This window comes from Corticium candelabrum, chromosome 22 (assembly GCF_963422355.1).
Source record: "Corticium candelabrum chromosome 22, ooCorCand1.1, whole genome shotgun sequence".
In the NCBI taxonomy this organism is placed as follows: domain Eukaryota; kingdom Metazoa; phylum Porifera; class Homoscleromorpha; order Homosclerophorida; family Plakinidae; genus Corticium; species Corticium candelabrum.
Genome location: NC_085106.1, coordinates 882,701 through 895,200, shown reverse-complemented (window position 1 = coordinate 895,200; position 12,500 = coordinate 882,701). Strand labels below are relative to the sequence as shown.

At 39.9% G+C, this 12,500-nt stretch overlaps 2 protein-coding genes and 1 long non-coding RNA gene across 3 annotated transcripts in view; 2 read left to right on the top strand and 1 right to left on the bottom strand.

The window, feature by feature from the left end:
* Positions 1-5,827, top strand: part of LOC134197310 (26S proteasome non-ATPase regulatory subunit 6-like) — a 6,764-nt gene extending 937 nt beyond the window's left edge. The window contains exons 3-9 of the mRNA XM_062666604.1: positions 2,138-2,283; positions 4,198-4,417; positions 4,551-4,659; positions 4,725-4,893; positions 5,053-5,130; positions 5,192-5,219; positions 5,710-5,827. Of these exons, the coding sequence (XP_062522588.1) occupies positions 2,138-2,283; positions 4,198-4,417; positions 4,551-4,659; positions 4,725-4,893; positions 5,053-5,130; positions 5,192-5,219; positions 5,710-5,778 (819 nt within the window). The 3' untranslated portion in view covers positions 5,779-5,827. The remainder of the gene's footprint in view (positions 1-2,137; positions 2,284-4,197; positions 4,418-4,550; positions 4,660-4,724; positions 4,894-5,052; positions 5,131-5,191; positions 5,220-5,709) is intronic.
* Positions 5,763-8,577, bottom strand: LOC134197312 (uncharacterized). The gene is made up of 4 exons (XR_009972625.1): positions 8,502-8,577; positions 8,109-8,164; positions 6,194-6,281; positions 5,763-5,991 (listed from the first exon to the last, which is right to left on the bottom strand). It is a non-coding gene; the product is annotated as an uncharacterized LOC134197312 (long non-coding RNA).
* A 7-nt stretch (positions 8,578-8,584) lies between these two features.
* LOC134197309 (ATP synthase subunit gamma, mitochondrial-like) overlaps positions 8,585-12,500 on the top strand; it is a 4,374-nt gene continuing 458 nt past the window's right edge. Inside the window, exons 1-6 of the mRNA XM_062666603.1 lie at positions 8,585-8,644; positions 8,707-8,741; positions 8,800-8,931; positions 10,823-11,162; positions 11,655-11,719; positions 11,799-11,954. Of these exons, the coding sequence (XP_062522587.1) occupies positions 8,601-8,644; positions 8,707-8,741; positions 8,800-8,931; positions 10,823-11,162; positions 11,655-11,719; positions 11,799-11,954 (772 nt within the window). The 5' untranslated portion in view covers positions 8,585-8,600. The remainder of the gene's footprint in view (positions 8,645-8,706; positions 8,742-8,799; positions 8,932-10,822; positions 11,163-11,654; positions 11,720-11,798; positions 11,955-12,500) is intronic.

Here is a 12,500-nt window from a genome sequence, read left to right as displayed (position 1 = left end):
AAATGTTGGTTGAAAACCTCCAGGTAAGAGTTCCTGGTCGTACTATTTGATCTTCAGATTTTCTCTTCTGGTTGCCGCTGCTCTCTGAGTTGTAGCTGATAAACCTTCTATTTCATTGCTCCAGGGATGCGCTAGAGCAATATCCAATTCAAGGTCCATCCCCGATGCCGAATTGAATACGACTATGTCTGATCTGTCTTCAGAATTGACATACCTTCCTCTGGGTTCTTTTACATGATGTAATTGCAGTTGACTCAAACAGTCTGACCATGCTGAAATCATGTTGTTATGGCTGATTACTGGGCCGCCCCCAGTCTTACATGTATTAGGTGGTATCCATCTGAGTCTAATTCTTTCCCACAGTCACACTGACCTGAAGCCAAAGGCATTTGGCAGCCCAGTCTGTCTGTCTGTTTGTTTGTCTGTCTTTTGCTTGTCTGCCTGCCTGTCTGTTTGTTGTCTGTCTGTCTGTCTGTCTGTCTGTTTCTTTGTCTGTCTGTCTGTCTGCCTGTGTGTTTGTTTGTCCTGTCTGTCTGTCTGTCTGTCTGTCAAATTGTCTGTCTTTTCTGTTTGTTTGTTTCTTTCTCTGTCTGTCTGTCTGTCTCTGTTTGTTTGTCTTGTTTGTTTGTTTGTCTATCTGTCTGTCTGTCTGTCTGTTTCTTTGTCTGTCTGTCTGTCTGTCTGTCTGTCAAATTGTCTGTCTTTTCTGTTTGTTTCTTTGTCTGCGTGTCTGTCTGTCTGTCAAATTGTCTGTCTTTTCTGTTTGTTTCTTTGTCTGTCTGTCTGTCAAATTGTCTGTCTTTTCTGTTTGTTTCTTTGTATGTGTGTCTGTCTGTCTCTGTTTGTTTGTCTTGTTTGATTGTTTGTCTATCTGTCTGTCTGTCTGTCTGTTTGTCTGTGTTTCTGTGTCTGTCTGTCTGTCTGTTTGTGTGTTTGTTTCTTTGTCTATCTATATCTGTCTGAATATTTATCTATTTGTTTATATGCTTGTTGACTTGTCTATCTACTTTCATACTTATTCACCTGTTAGTACACATGCCATCTAAAAACACACGCATATAACAACATACAATAAAACCATATCATCTCTGCACTCTACTATTCATACTTCATTACGTAGGAAGAAAGTGTGTCTGTCTGTCTGTCTGTTTGTTTGTCTGTTTGTCTGCTTGTCTGTCTGTCTGTTTGTCTGTCTGTCTGTCTGTCTGTCTGTCTGTCTGTGTGTTTGTTTGCTTCTTTGTCTGTTTGTCTGTTTGTCTGTTTGTCTGTCTGTCTGTCTGTGTGTTTGTTTCTTTCTTTGTCTGTTTGTTTGTCTGCTATCTGTCTGTCTGTCTGTCTGTCTGTGTGTTTGTTTGCTTCTTTGTCTGTTTGTCTGTCTGTCTGTCTGTCTGTCTGTTTGTTTGTCTGTCTGTTTGTCTGCCTGTCTGTCTGTTTGTTTGTCTGTCTGTCAATACATATATTTTCAAAGAACAACACTATTACATTCTAGTCTGGCCCAAACTGTCCGTCTGTCTGTCTGTCTGTCTGTGTGTTTGTTTGTTTCTTTGTGTGTTTGTCTGTCTGTCTGTCTGTCTTGTTTGTTTGTTTGTTTCTTTGTCTGTCTGTCTGTCCGTCTGTCTGTCTTGTCTGTCTGTTTGTCTGTCTGTCTGTCTGTGTTTGTTTGTCTGTTTGTCTGTCTGTCTGTCTGTCTGTGTGTTTGTTTATCTCATATATCTAGGCAAAGCTACAATACCACTCATGCACATCCTTTTAACAGCGCTCAACGTTTTAAGGCATTCTGGAGAAAGCAATTTTCCATCATTCTTCAGAGATGCAACGCCAGAGTGATTTCGAGGAAGCTGTCGAGATTTTCATGCAGTACAAATGACAGTGGCATAATGTTTGACTGCAATGTTGTAGGCCAAGTCCATTAATGTGTTATAATTTGCTTAGTTATGAAGGACTGGTAGATATTTGAAAGTTTCCTGTACATACGTAGAGTTTTGATGATAATAAATGAATCTGTTTGTCTGTTTGTCTGTCTGTCTGTTTGTTTCTTTGTCTATCCATATCTGTCTGAATATTGATCTATTTGTTTATATGCTTGTTGACTTGTCTATCTACTGTATTACTCTACTATTCATACTTCATTACGTAGGAAGAAAGTGTGTCTGCATTACGACTCGTTTATGAAAAGACAGCAACAGCAGGCAGCAAACTTGATGTCGTTTTCTACCATCTCAGAATCGGCTTATTCTTTATGGACAACGACATAATAGCAAGAAATCTGGAGAAAGCAAGAAGGTAAGCAACCACATAATGTTTACTCATTTTGGGGGTTGGACTTTCAATCAAAGAGACTTGTGATCACTTTGGGTGCATTTACTGCTCTAGTGCTGGTTGATTTCAAACCTTATTGACAACTTGTGGGTTTTATATGCATTCGTGTCTTTGAATTTTTATTGTTGTTGTGTGTACGGTATGTAGTCTGAGACAGACAGACAAATAGACAGACAGACAAGCAAGTGGGCAGACAAACAGACAGACAGACAAACAAATGGACAGACAAACAGACAGACAAACAAATGGACAGACAAACAGACAGCAGACAGACAGACAAACAAATAGACAGAAGACAAGCAGACAAACAGACAGACAGACAAACAAACAAACAGACAAACAGACAAACAAATGGACAGACAAACAGACAGACAGACAAACAAATGGACAGACAGACAGAGGACAGACAAGCAATAGACAGACAGACAATCAAATGGACAGACAAACAGACAGACAGACAAACAAATAGACAGAAGACAAGCAGACAAACAAAGAGACAGACAGACAAACAGACAAACAAATGGACAGACAAACAGACAGACAGACAAACAGACAGACAGACAAACAAATAGACAGAAGACATGCAGACAAACAGACAGACAGACAGACAAACAGACAGACAGACAAACAGACAGACAGACAAACAAATGGACAGACAGACAGACAGACAAACGAATGGACAGACAAACGGACAGACAAACGGACAGACAGACAAACAAATGAACAGACAAACAGACAGACAGACAAACAAATGGACAGACAAACAAATGGACAGACAAGCAGACAGACAGAGAAACAAATAGACAGAAGACAAGCAGACAAACAAATAAACAGAAGACAAGCAGACAAACAAATGGACAGACAAACAAATGAACAGACAAACAGACAGACAGACAAACAAATGGACAGACAAACAAATGGACAGACAAGCAGACAGACAGAGAAACAAATAGACAGAAGACAAAAGCAGACAAACAGACAGACAGACAAACAAATAGACAGACAAACAGACAGACAGACAGACAAACAAACAAATGGACAGACAAACAGACAGACAGACAAACAAATGGACAGACAAACAGACAGACAGACAAACAAATGGACAGACAGACAAACAGACAAGTAATACACACACTGGATGGAATTAGATCCACTCTGTAATACGTACACACAGACTTTCACTGTGTAATGAGGTCGCATGTATTGCGTACACACCGTAGCTTGCATGCGATTTGTGAGTGAAGACGTCATGTATGCTATACATGCAGTCATTTGCCCATTTATTTGTCTATCTGTCTGTTGTTTGTTTGGTCTGTTTGCCTTTCTGTCTGTCTGTTTGTCTGTCTATTTGTTTGTCTGTCTGTCTGTCTATTTTTTGTTTGTCTGTATGTCTGTCTGTCCATTTGTCTGTCTGTCTGTCTGTTTGTCTGCTTGTCTGTTTGTCTTTGTTTGTCTGTCTGTCTGTCTATTTGTCTGTCTGTCTATTTTGTCTGTCTGTTTGTCTATTTGTCTGTTGTCTGTTTGTCTGTCTGTCTGTCTGTCTGTGTGTGTATTTGTTTGTCTGTTTGTCTGTCTGTCTGTTTGTCTGTTTATTTGTCTGTTTGTCTATCTATGTGTTTGTTTGTCTGTCTGTCTGTTTGTCTGTCTTTCTATTTGTTTGTTTGTTTGTCTGTCTTTCTATTTGTTTGTTTGTTTGTCTGTCTTTCTATTTGTTTGTTTGTTTGTCTGTCTTTCTATTTGTTTGTTTGTTTGTCTGTCTTTCTATTTGTTTGTTTGTTTGTCTGTCTTTCTATTTGTTTGTTTGTTGGTCTGTCTATTTGTCTGTTTGTATGATCAGTGAGGACTGTATTGTGTTGACATTTTGTGTTGTTTCTTTAGTCTCGTGGAGGAAGGCGGCGACTGGGATCGTCGCAATCGTCTAAAGGTTTACGAGGGTTTGTATTGTCTGGCGACGAGAGATTTCTCTAAAGCTGCAGAGAACTTCTTAGACTCCGTGTCGACATTCACGTCGTACGAATTGATGGATTACAACACTTTTGTTATGTACACCGTAGTTGCGGCGATGATTTCCCTGCCAAGAGTTGATCTGAAGGCAAAGGTTAATTAATATCAATAATTCATTAATTAAAAATTATTAATTAAATATTAATTAATGAACTTATTTCAGCATTTCACCACTTGCTTACGTCCGTCTCTATTGTGTTAGTTTGTATTGTTATAATCCATTTCAGGTCATTCAAGGGTCTGAGATACAAGAAGTTCTCCATCAGCTTCCTCTAATGAAGACCTTTCTTACATCTCTGTACGAATGTCAGTACGGACAGTTTTTCAGAGCTCTTGGTTAGTTGCTCTTTGATGCGTTGTCACCATGGTAACAGATCACGTGACTATGTTTCTTGTTATAGCGGAGGTCGAGGTGTTACTGAAGAGAGATCGTTATCTTTCCCCTCATTATCGTTACTATATTCGTGAAATGCGTGTGTTGGTGTACAACCAGCTGCTCAAGTCGTATCGTAGCCTCACTCTACAATACATGGCCGATGCATTTGAAGTGTCTATAGATTTTATTGATAGGTGAGTTGCAATAATAATGTGCCCTGACAGACAGACAGACTGACAGACACATAGATGGACGAATACACAGACACACATAAGAGGCAAACACAGACATACGTATAGACAGACAGCCACAGTATGACGAACACGCGTTTGATTGTGAACGTTTGACTGCAGAGAGCTGTCTCGATTCATTGCGTCTGGCCGGTTGAATTGTAAGATAGACAAAGTTGGCGGGTTTGTAGAAACCAACAGGTATGATGTTGCTACACTCAAGCAGAAGAATCAACATTTTAGTAATCGATTTTTGTTGCAGACCTGATCACAAGAATTGGCAGTATCAGGTGTGTGTGTGTGTGTGTGTGTGTGTGTGTGTGTGTGTGTGTGTGCACAAGTCTGTCTGATGGTCCGTCTGTCTGTGTCCATCTGTCTGTCCATATATCCCTCAGTCTGCTGCCTGTCTATTTGTCTGTCTGTCCATATGTCCACCTGTCTGTACGTCCATCTGTGTGTCTGTCCGTCTGTCCATCTGTCGTCTGTCCATCTGTGTGTCTGTCCGTCCACCTGTCTGTCTGTCTGTCCACCTGTCTGTCTGTCTGTCCATCTGTCTGTCTGTCCGTCCACCTGTCTGTCTGTCCGTCCACCTGTCTGTCCGTCCATCTGTCTGTCTGTCTGTCCGTCCATCTGTCTGTCTGTCCATCTGTCTGTCTGTCCATATGTCCAACTGTCTGTCTGTCTATCTATCTGTCTGTCCATCCATATGTCTATCTGTCTGTCTGTTATTTGGTTGTCTTGTCTCCTCATCTGTCATTTTGCATTCTCCATGTTCCACAGGCTGCCATAAAGCAAGGCGACATGCTGCTGAATAGACTGCAGAAGCTGAGCCGTGTGATAAACGTCTGACATCACATTCTCTACCAACATAACATAACGTCGTCTATTGACATGCTCTAGATGTAGATCATGAGTACAAACTTTGACTACAAGATCTCTAGTCTAGTGATTTTACCAATGAAGTGAAATTTAGTTGAATGTGATCGGATTCTATTGCCAGTAATCGTCATGGGACACATGCTTGTTGTTATTTCTTGCCGCTCTTCTTGATGCCTCCAGTCACTGTAAATACACACACCGCATGAGGGGCATCTTTCAACACATGAACATAATGCTCTAGTGCGCGTTAATAGACTAACGCGCGTTAAAACAAAACTGCTCCTAACGTGCGTGGGGTGGTGCGTCAAGGGTATTGTTCATGGTTGCATTTTATTGAAATTCAAATCTAACATGTAGCTTTTGCTTGACTGTTATTAATCCTTACCTAGAGGTCCTTTCTGAGCTGCTTTTGCCTTCATTTCAGCCAGTTTCTTCTGGTCTTCCTTCTGCTTTTGTTTAAAGTCTCGATCTTCCTACAATTTCAAGTATTGTTCAGTCATAATTGCTGTAATCACAGGGTACGGTAGTACCCTGTATGTAGTAAGTACCCTGTATGTAGTAGGGATTGCCTAACTTATGAAGCATTATGGGGCATGGTCATCTCTTTGCATGCTTAGAAAACATAGTAAATGAAGACTAAACTTTCTCAAAATCAATGAAATACATTGTTTCTACGTCGTGTACTATAGCCTATTTTTGTTTTGGTCACTAATCATCTAACAACTTAGAAAACAGTTGCTAGCCTCGGAGGCCCATGTGCCAATTTTGTTCTTCTTTCTTCTTCTTCTCCACGGATATCTCTTTTTGTACGTTACGTACGGCTGTGAAACTTTAGAAAACGCTTTAGAATTACCCAAACTCTATTCTTTCGGTGGCTAGAGAAACCGAAATCAATGTTAATTAAAAATTGTGTTTCTTTCAAGCAGATTTGATCCAACGACCGTCATCAATGCTATTGCACAGTTCGGGCCAATCACGGAGCAGTATTTGCGATTGGTTGTCCATGGCAACCAGTGACAATGGACGAAGAGCCAATCAGATAGACCAAACGCGTTTATGAAAGACTTTATCACCAAAACTGTGTAATTCGATCATGTTTGCCATTGTCCGGTCTAGTCTGAAATTGTTTGCGATCTGCATTGCACACAGGAGCAAAATTGACAAATAATTATGTACACATAGCAATTTATACGAGAGCCCAACATTTGCAACACATATCCCGTATGTGATAATGTTTGGGTTGACTACTAAGGTTCTATTCCAACTGCCATTGCATATTCAATTATACACACACAGAAGAAAGAACAATGCAAAGGCACTACAGATTAAGATCCATATTCATGCAACGTGCACTAGGATACCATGGTACAGTACCCGTAGACCTATAAACCACTTGAGTAAACTACCTCTGAATCATGTCTAACAAAAGCTGTTACATATAAACAGGTTTAATTAACGCTAATAAAAATTCACTAAATCTTAGGCATGCTTATAAAAGGCTTACAGGCCCTAATGAAGACATGTACACCCTAGGTATGTTGCGCTTTTGTGCTCCTAAAAACTTACCAAACTAGAATTTTTAAAACTTTTTCTCTAAAAAAGAAATAGATGTAGGGATTGTATAAAAAGTAACAGAAACAAGATCTATAGATAATATGAACCAAAGCCAGACATCATTAGTGAATCCTTCCAACCCCAAAGTGTAAAATGTAGGGAATGTGGGGGTTGGAAGGATTCACTAATGATGTCTGGCTTTGGTTCATATTATCTATAGATCTTGTTTCTGTTACCTTTTATACAATCCCTACATCTATTTCTTTTTTAGAGAAAAAGCTTTTAACATTCTAGTAGAGTAATAAAACTGTAGATATATTGATGTCAATATATTTATGTTATTAAATTTTTCAGTGATAAAGTGTCAAGTTATCAGCATGTCTGTAATACAAATGTCGACACACATGCAAAATCACACACACACACACACACACACACACACACACGCACGCACACGCACACACACACACACACACATGCACACACACACACGCATGCACACACACACAGCACACATACACACGCACACACACACACACACACACACAGCACACACATACACACGCGCACACACACACACACACACACACACACACACACACACACACACACACACACACACACCGTTGTATAAAGTCCTTTGAAGACAATTTGAGTAGTCAATCTGATTGCACTGACTAAGATACTTACACAAACTGCTGACCAGCTTAAGATGTTAACCAAACACAAGCAGCACGTGATCAAACCTCCTCGTCTCCATCTTGTTTTTTCTTCGGCTGTTTTAACGGTTTCTTCTTTCCTCCTACAAACAAAATATTTCTCTTGAACAAGACGCTACTACACATAGCAACACATACGGCAAATGTTTCCTAATCAATATAACAAATATTAATATCAATATTCCTTCTATTTCCTTATTTAATTTTTATATAAACAAATAAAATTTAAAATAAATTAAACATATTTAATACAATTAAATCTATGTATAGTTATACACAACTACTCTCTCTTGAAATCTTTGAGTAATAATTGTTACAATTTGAAATATAAATACGAATACCAACTTATTTATATAAATGAGAGAAAACGGACACAAGAAATGAAAAATTATCGCGTGTCTGAGAAAAATCCTCGCTCACCTTGACGCCCTGACATGACAATCCCTTCCTACACGTTTCTCTAAAGCTGCTATCCGGGGTACCCGACTGAGCATGCGCAGTATATCTCGTGAAATCAAGATGGCGACCGTTTTTCGGCCGGTGTCTTCGTTCCTTCCTTTCGGGTAGGAAACATCGATTATAGAGTACGATGTACGTGTTTCTAGTTTATTTATATCGTATGTAGACTATCTGTCCGATCGATGGCGACTCTAAAAGAAAGTGAGTGTTTCATGAAAGAAATTTCTTCAGATTTTCGTTTTGTAAACGATGTGTGTAGTTCGAACGAGACTGAAAAGTGTTCAAAGCATCCAGAAGATTACGAAGAGTATGAAAATGGTGTCGGCGGCGAAATTCGCGAGAGCAGAGCGAGAACTACGACCTGCAAGAACATACGGGAATGCAGCTCAAGGTATGATTGTATTAAAATAAGAAAAGAACATGATAATTACAAAGAAACACAAAATGCTCAATCTATCGTTTTTGTTATGACAAGAAATACCTTACATCATTACATGAGTGCAATGAGATGGTAAATAAAAACAAAATGTTTGCGTAGTCTTGCGTAGCCAAACCCCTCCCCTTCTTGATATCTACCGTCGGGAAAGGGTTTGGTGAAATTGCACACAAGTAGTGGTGCCAGCTGCCACCGACTTCCGGGTGGCAGATAATTACATTAACGTAAACGTGTAATCAACCCCACGCAAGTTGATTGTTAGTTACACAATGGATCCGGACTGTTGTGCTTTGTGCTTGGAGTCTCTTTTCAGCAAACGCGAAACAAAGAAAAAGAAACGGCTCTCGCAATGCTCAAGCAATGCAGACATCTTGGCAAGTCTAGACTAGTCAGACATTCTTTTGTAGACCAGCTGATTAGATAGAAGCAGCTGGATCGAGCCTGTTTGTGATACATTGCCGAATGTAGCTTGCTTCGTTTCCTAGGCTAGATCAGCAAATTCAAGGATTGCGGGAAGAGATCAAGGCGATGACACGGCAGGTCGAAATAATTAATTATGCAGAGGTTAGCGCACAGTTTGCGTGAATTCGTAGCTAACTATATGCCCTATACCAAGAACAATACCATACTATCGTAAAGTCTGTCCATTGATTGTTGTAAGCCTTCCAACAAGTGATTTCTCATCGACAACAGAGAGAAGAATGTTTCCAGTAATTATCAGCTGTCAGCTTAACCTTCATCTAATTACTAGTTGGAAAGACGTGGGCGTATGCCTGGCACCACTGCTTGTGTGCAATTTCACCAAACCCTTCCCCGCCGGTAGATATAAAAAAGGGAGGGGTTTGGCTACGCGATACTAATGTTTGCGGATGATTACAGACGTAATTTCCTTGGGCAAAAAATTCACACACAATTGCCTCTCTTGACTCAGCAGTATAAATGAGTACCTGGTCTTTGACTGGGGGTGGACTAGACCGCTGGCTTGGCAGAACATCACGCAGTATATAGGGATACGTGTGGACTCAAGGTCCAGTCTCACGGCTGTGCCAAAGCTAGTGCCCTTCGATGCTCTGACCATGCATCAAGGGGTTCGTCAGTGCGGCCTAAAACTTTAAGTAGCACCGGGGTCCCTACTTAGAAATAGGCAGGGGGTGCTATCTTTGGAACTTTCCGAAGGGCATATCTATTTGTCCATTTTTGTCCACCGTGTCACTGTGTGTGTGTGTGTGTGTGTGTGTGTGTGTGTGTGTGTGTGTGTGTGTGTGTGTGTGTGGTGTGTATGTGCATGTGTGTGTGTGTGTGTGTGTGTGTGTGTGTGTGGGTGGGAAATTTCTGGATCTCAGGATTTTGAGCGAGTACAAGGATGAAGTTTGTATCTAGAGGGCACCCCACGTGAGAAAGTGGAGGCAGTGGTGAATCCTGTAGATCAGAATAGGTAGATGTGATTCTAGTAGCAAGAAATAGACAACGTCTACAATGTTATCTGTAAAAGTCTGCTTGACATAGGGAGATGGTATGCCTTTAATTCCTGCCATTGTCAAGTACTGAATACTACATTGTATGCTTGCACTACTAACTAAGCCTTGTGATTGATATCAACATGACATCTTTGCCTAAATTGTGACAACCTAAAATTTTTGGAAACTCATCAAATGATGACAACTAGTTGGATTGATTTTTTGAGGCCTGCAAACCTTTGTTGAACTGTATAGGAGTGTTCATCCGAATAAGTTAGGTAAGGACTTAATTATGAACGTGTTTACATCCATTCTTACTACCATTTTCTTATTGCATCTCATCTTTGTTTGTCTACTTTCTTGTCTCACAACTTGTTGCTGCTTTTCAGCTTTCCATGAGTCGTCTACTATTGAAGTCAGTAGTCCGAAACATCTCATTATTGCAGTGACAAGTGATCGTGGTCTGTGTGGTGGTATTCACTCTAACATGGGGAAACATATACGATCGTTAGTTGCCGAGTTGCCGGCTGATGAGACTGTGAAGATTGTGACGTGTGGAGACAAACTGCGAGCTCTGTTTCAGAGGAACAATGCTTCGCAGATGGCGTTGGCTTTCAGTGAGTTAGGGAAGCAGCCGATGCAGTTTGGTGATGCGGCATTTGTGGCACAGAAGATCTTGGAGGCAGGAGTAGAATATGACAAGGCAACTGTTGTGTTCAATAAGTTTAAGTGAGATTGACTGTCAGTTTGTTTGTCAGTGTGTTTGTGTGTTTGCTTGTCTGTCTGTCTGTCTGTTTGTCTGTCTGTCTGTTTGTCTGTCTGTCTGTCTGTTTGTTTGTCTGTTTGTTTGTCTGTTTGTTGGTCTGTTTGTCTGTCTGTGTGTCTGTTTGCCTGTCTGTTTGTCTGTCTGTTTATGTCTGTCTGTCTGTCTATCTGCCTGTCTGTCTATCTGTCTGTTTGTTTGTTTGCCTGTCTGTTTGTCTGTTTGTTTGTGTGCCTGTCTGTTTGTCTGCCTGTTTATGTTTGTTGTCCATATGTTTGTCTGTCTGTCTGTGTGTCTCTTTTGTTTTTGTTTGTGTTAGTGTTCGTTTTCTTTGTTTTTCTGCTTATTTGTTAGTCTGTTTTTGCTGTCTATTTGCATTGTTTGCATGTTTGTCTGCATGTTTGTCTGTATGTGTGTTTGTCCATTCCTATGTAAATCGCTTTTTCTCTTCCTTCCAGATCTGTGATTTCCTATGCAGTGACAGAACAACCGGTCTTCTCTCTCGACGCAATCTCAGGATCAGGTACAATCCACTAATCACTACAGCCAATCTCTACCATCACCAGACAATCACTAATACTCACATGTTACATACACTTTAGAGGGAATGACTTTGTACGACGATGTTGACAGCGATATTTTACGAAACTACCACGAGTTTAGTCTGGCCAGTCTAATCTACTGGGCGATGAAAGAGTCGGCCACTAGTGAACAGAGTGCCAGGATGACTGCCATGGACTCGGCAAGCAAGAATGCAGGTATGTGTTAATGCAGCTGCTGGGTTGTGATGCTGACTCAGAAGCAGCTAGTCTATTTTGTGTGTGTTTATGTGTTTGTTTATCTGTTTGTTTATGTGTTTGTTTATCTGTTTGTTTATCTGTTTGTTTATCTGTTGTTTATCTGTTTGTTTATCTGTTTATCTGTTTGTTTATCTGTTTGTTTATTTGTTTGTTTGTCTGTTTGTTTGTCTGTTTGTTAGTTATTTGTTTGTTTGTCTGTTTGTTAGTTATGTGTTTGTTTGTCTTTGTTTATCTGTTTATCTGTTTGTTATCTGTTTGTTTGTCTGTTTGTTAGTTATGTGTTTGTTTGTCTGTTTGTTTATCTGTTTGTTTATCTGTTTGTTTATGTGTTTGTTTGTCTGTTTGTTTGTCTGTTTGTTAGTTATGTGTTTGTTTGTCTGTTTGTTTATCTGTTTGTGTATCTGTTTGTTTATTTGTTTGTTTATTTGTTAGTTATGTGTTTGTTTATCTGTTTGTTTGTTCATTTGTTTATCTGTTTGTTTATGTGTTTATTTGTTTGTTTGT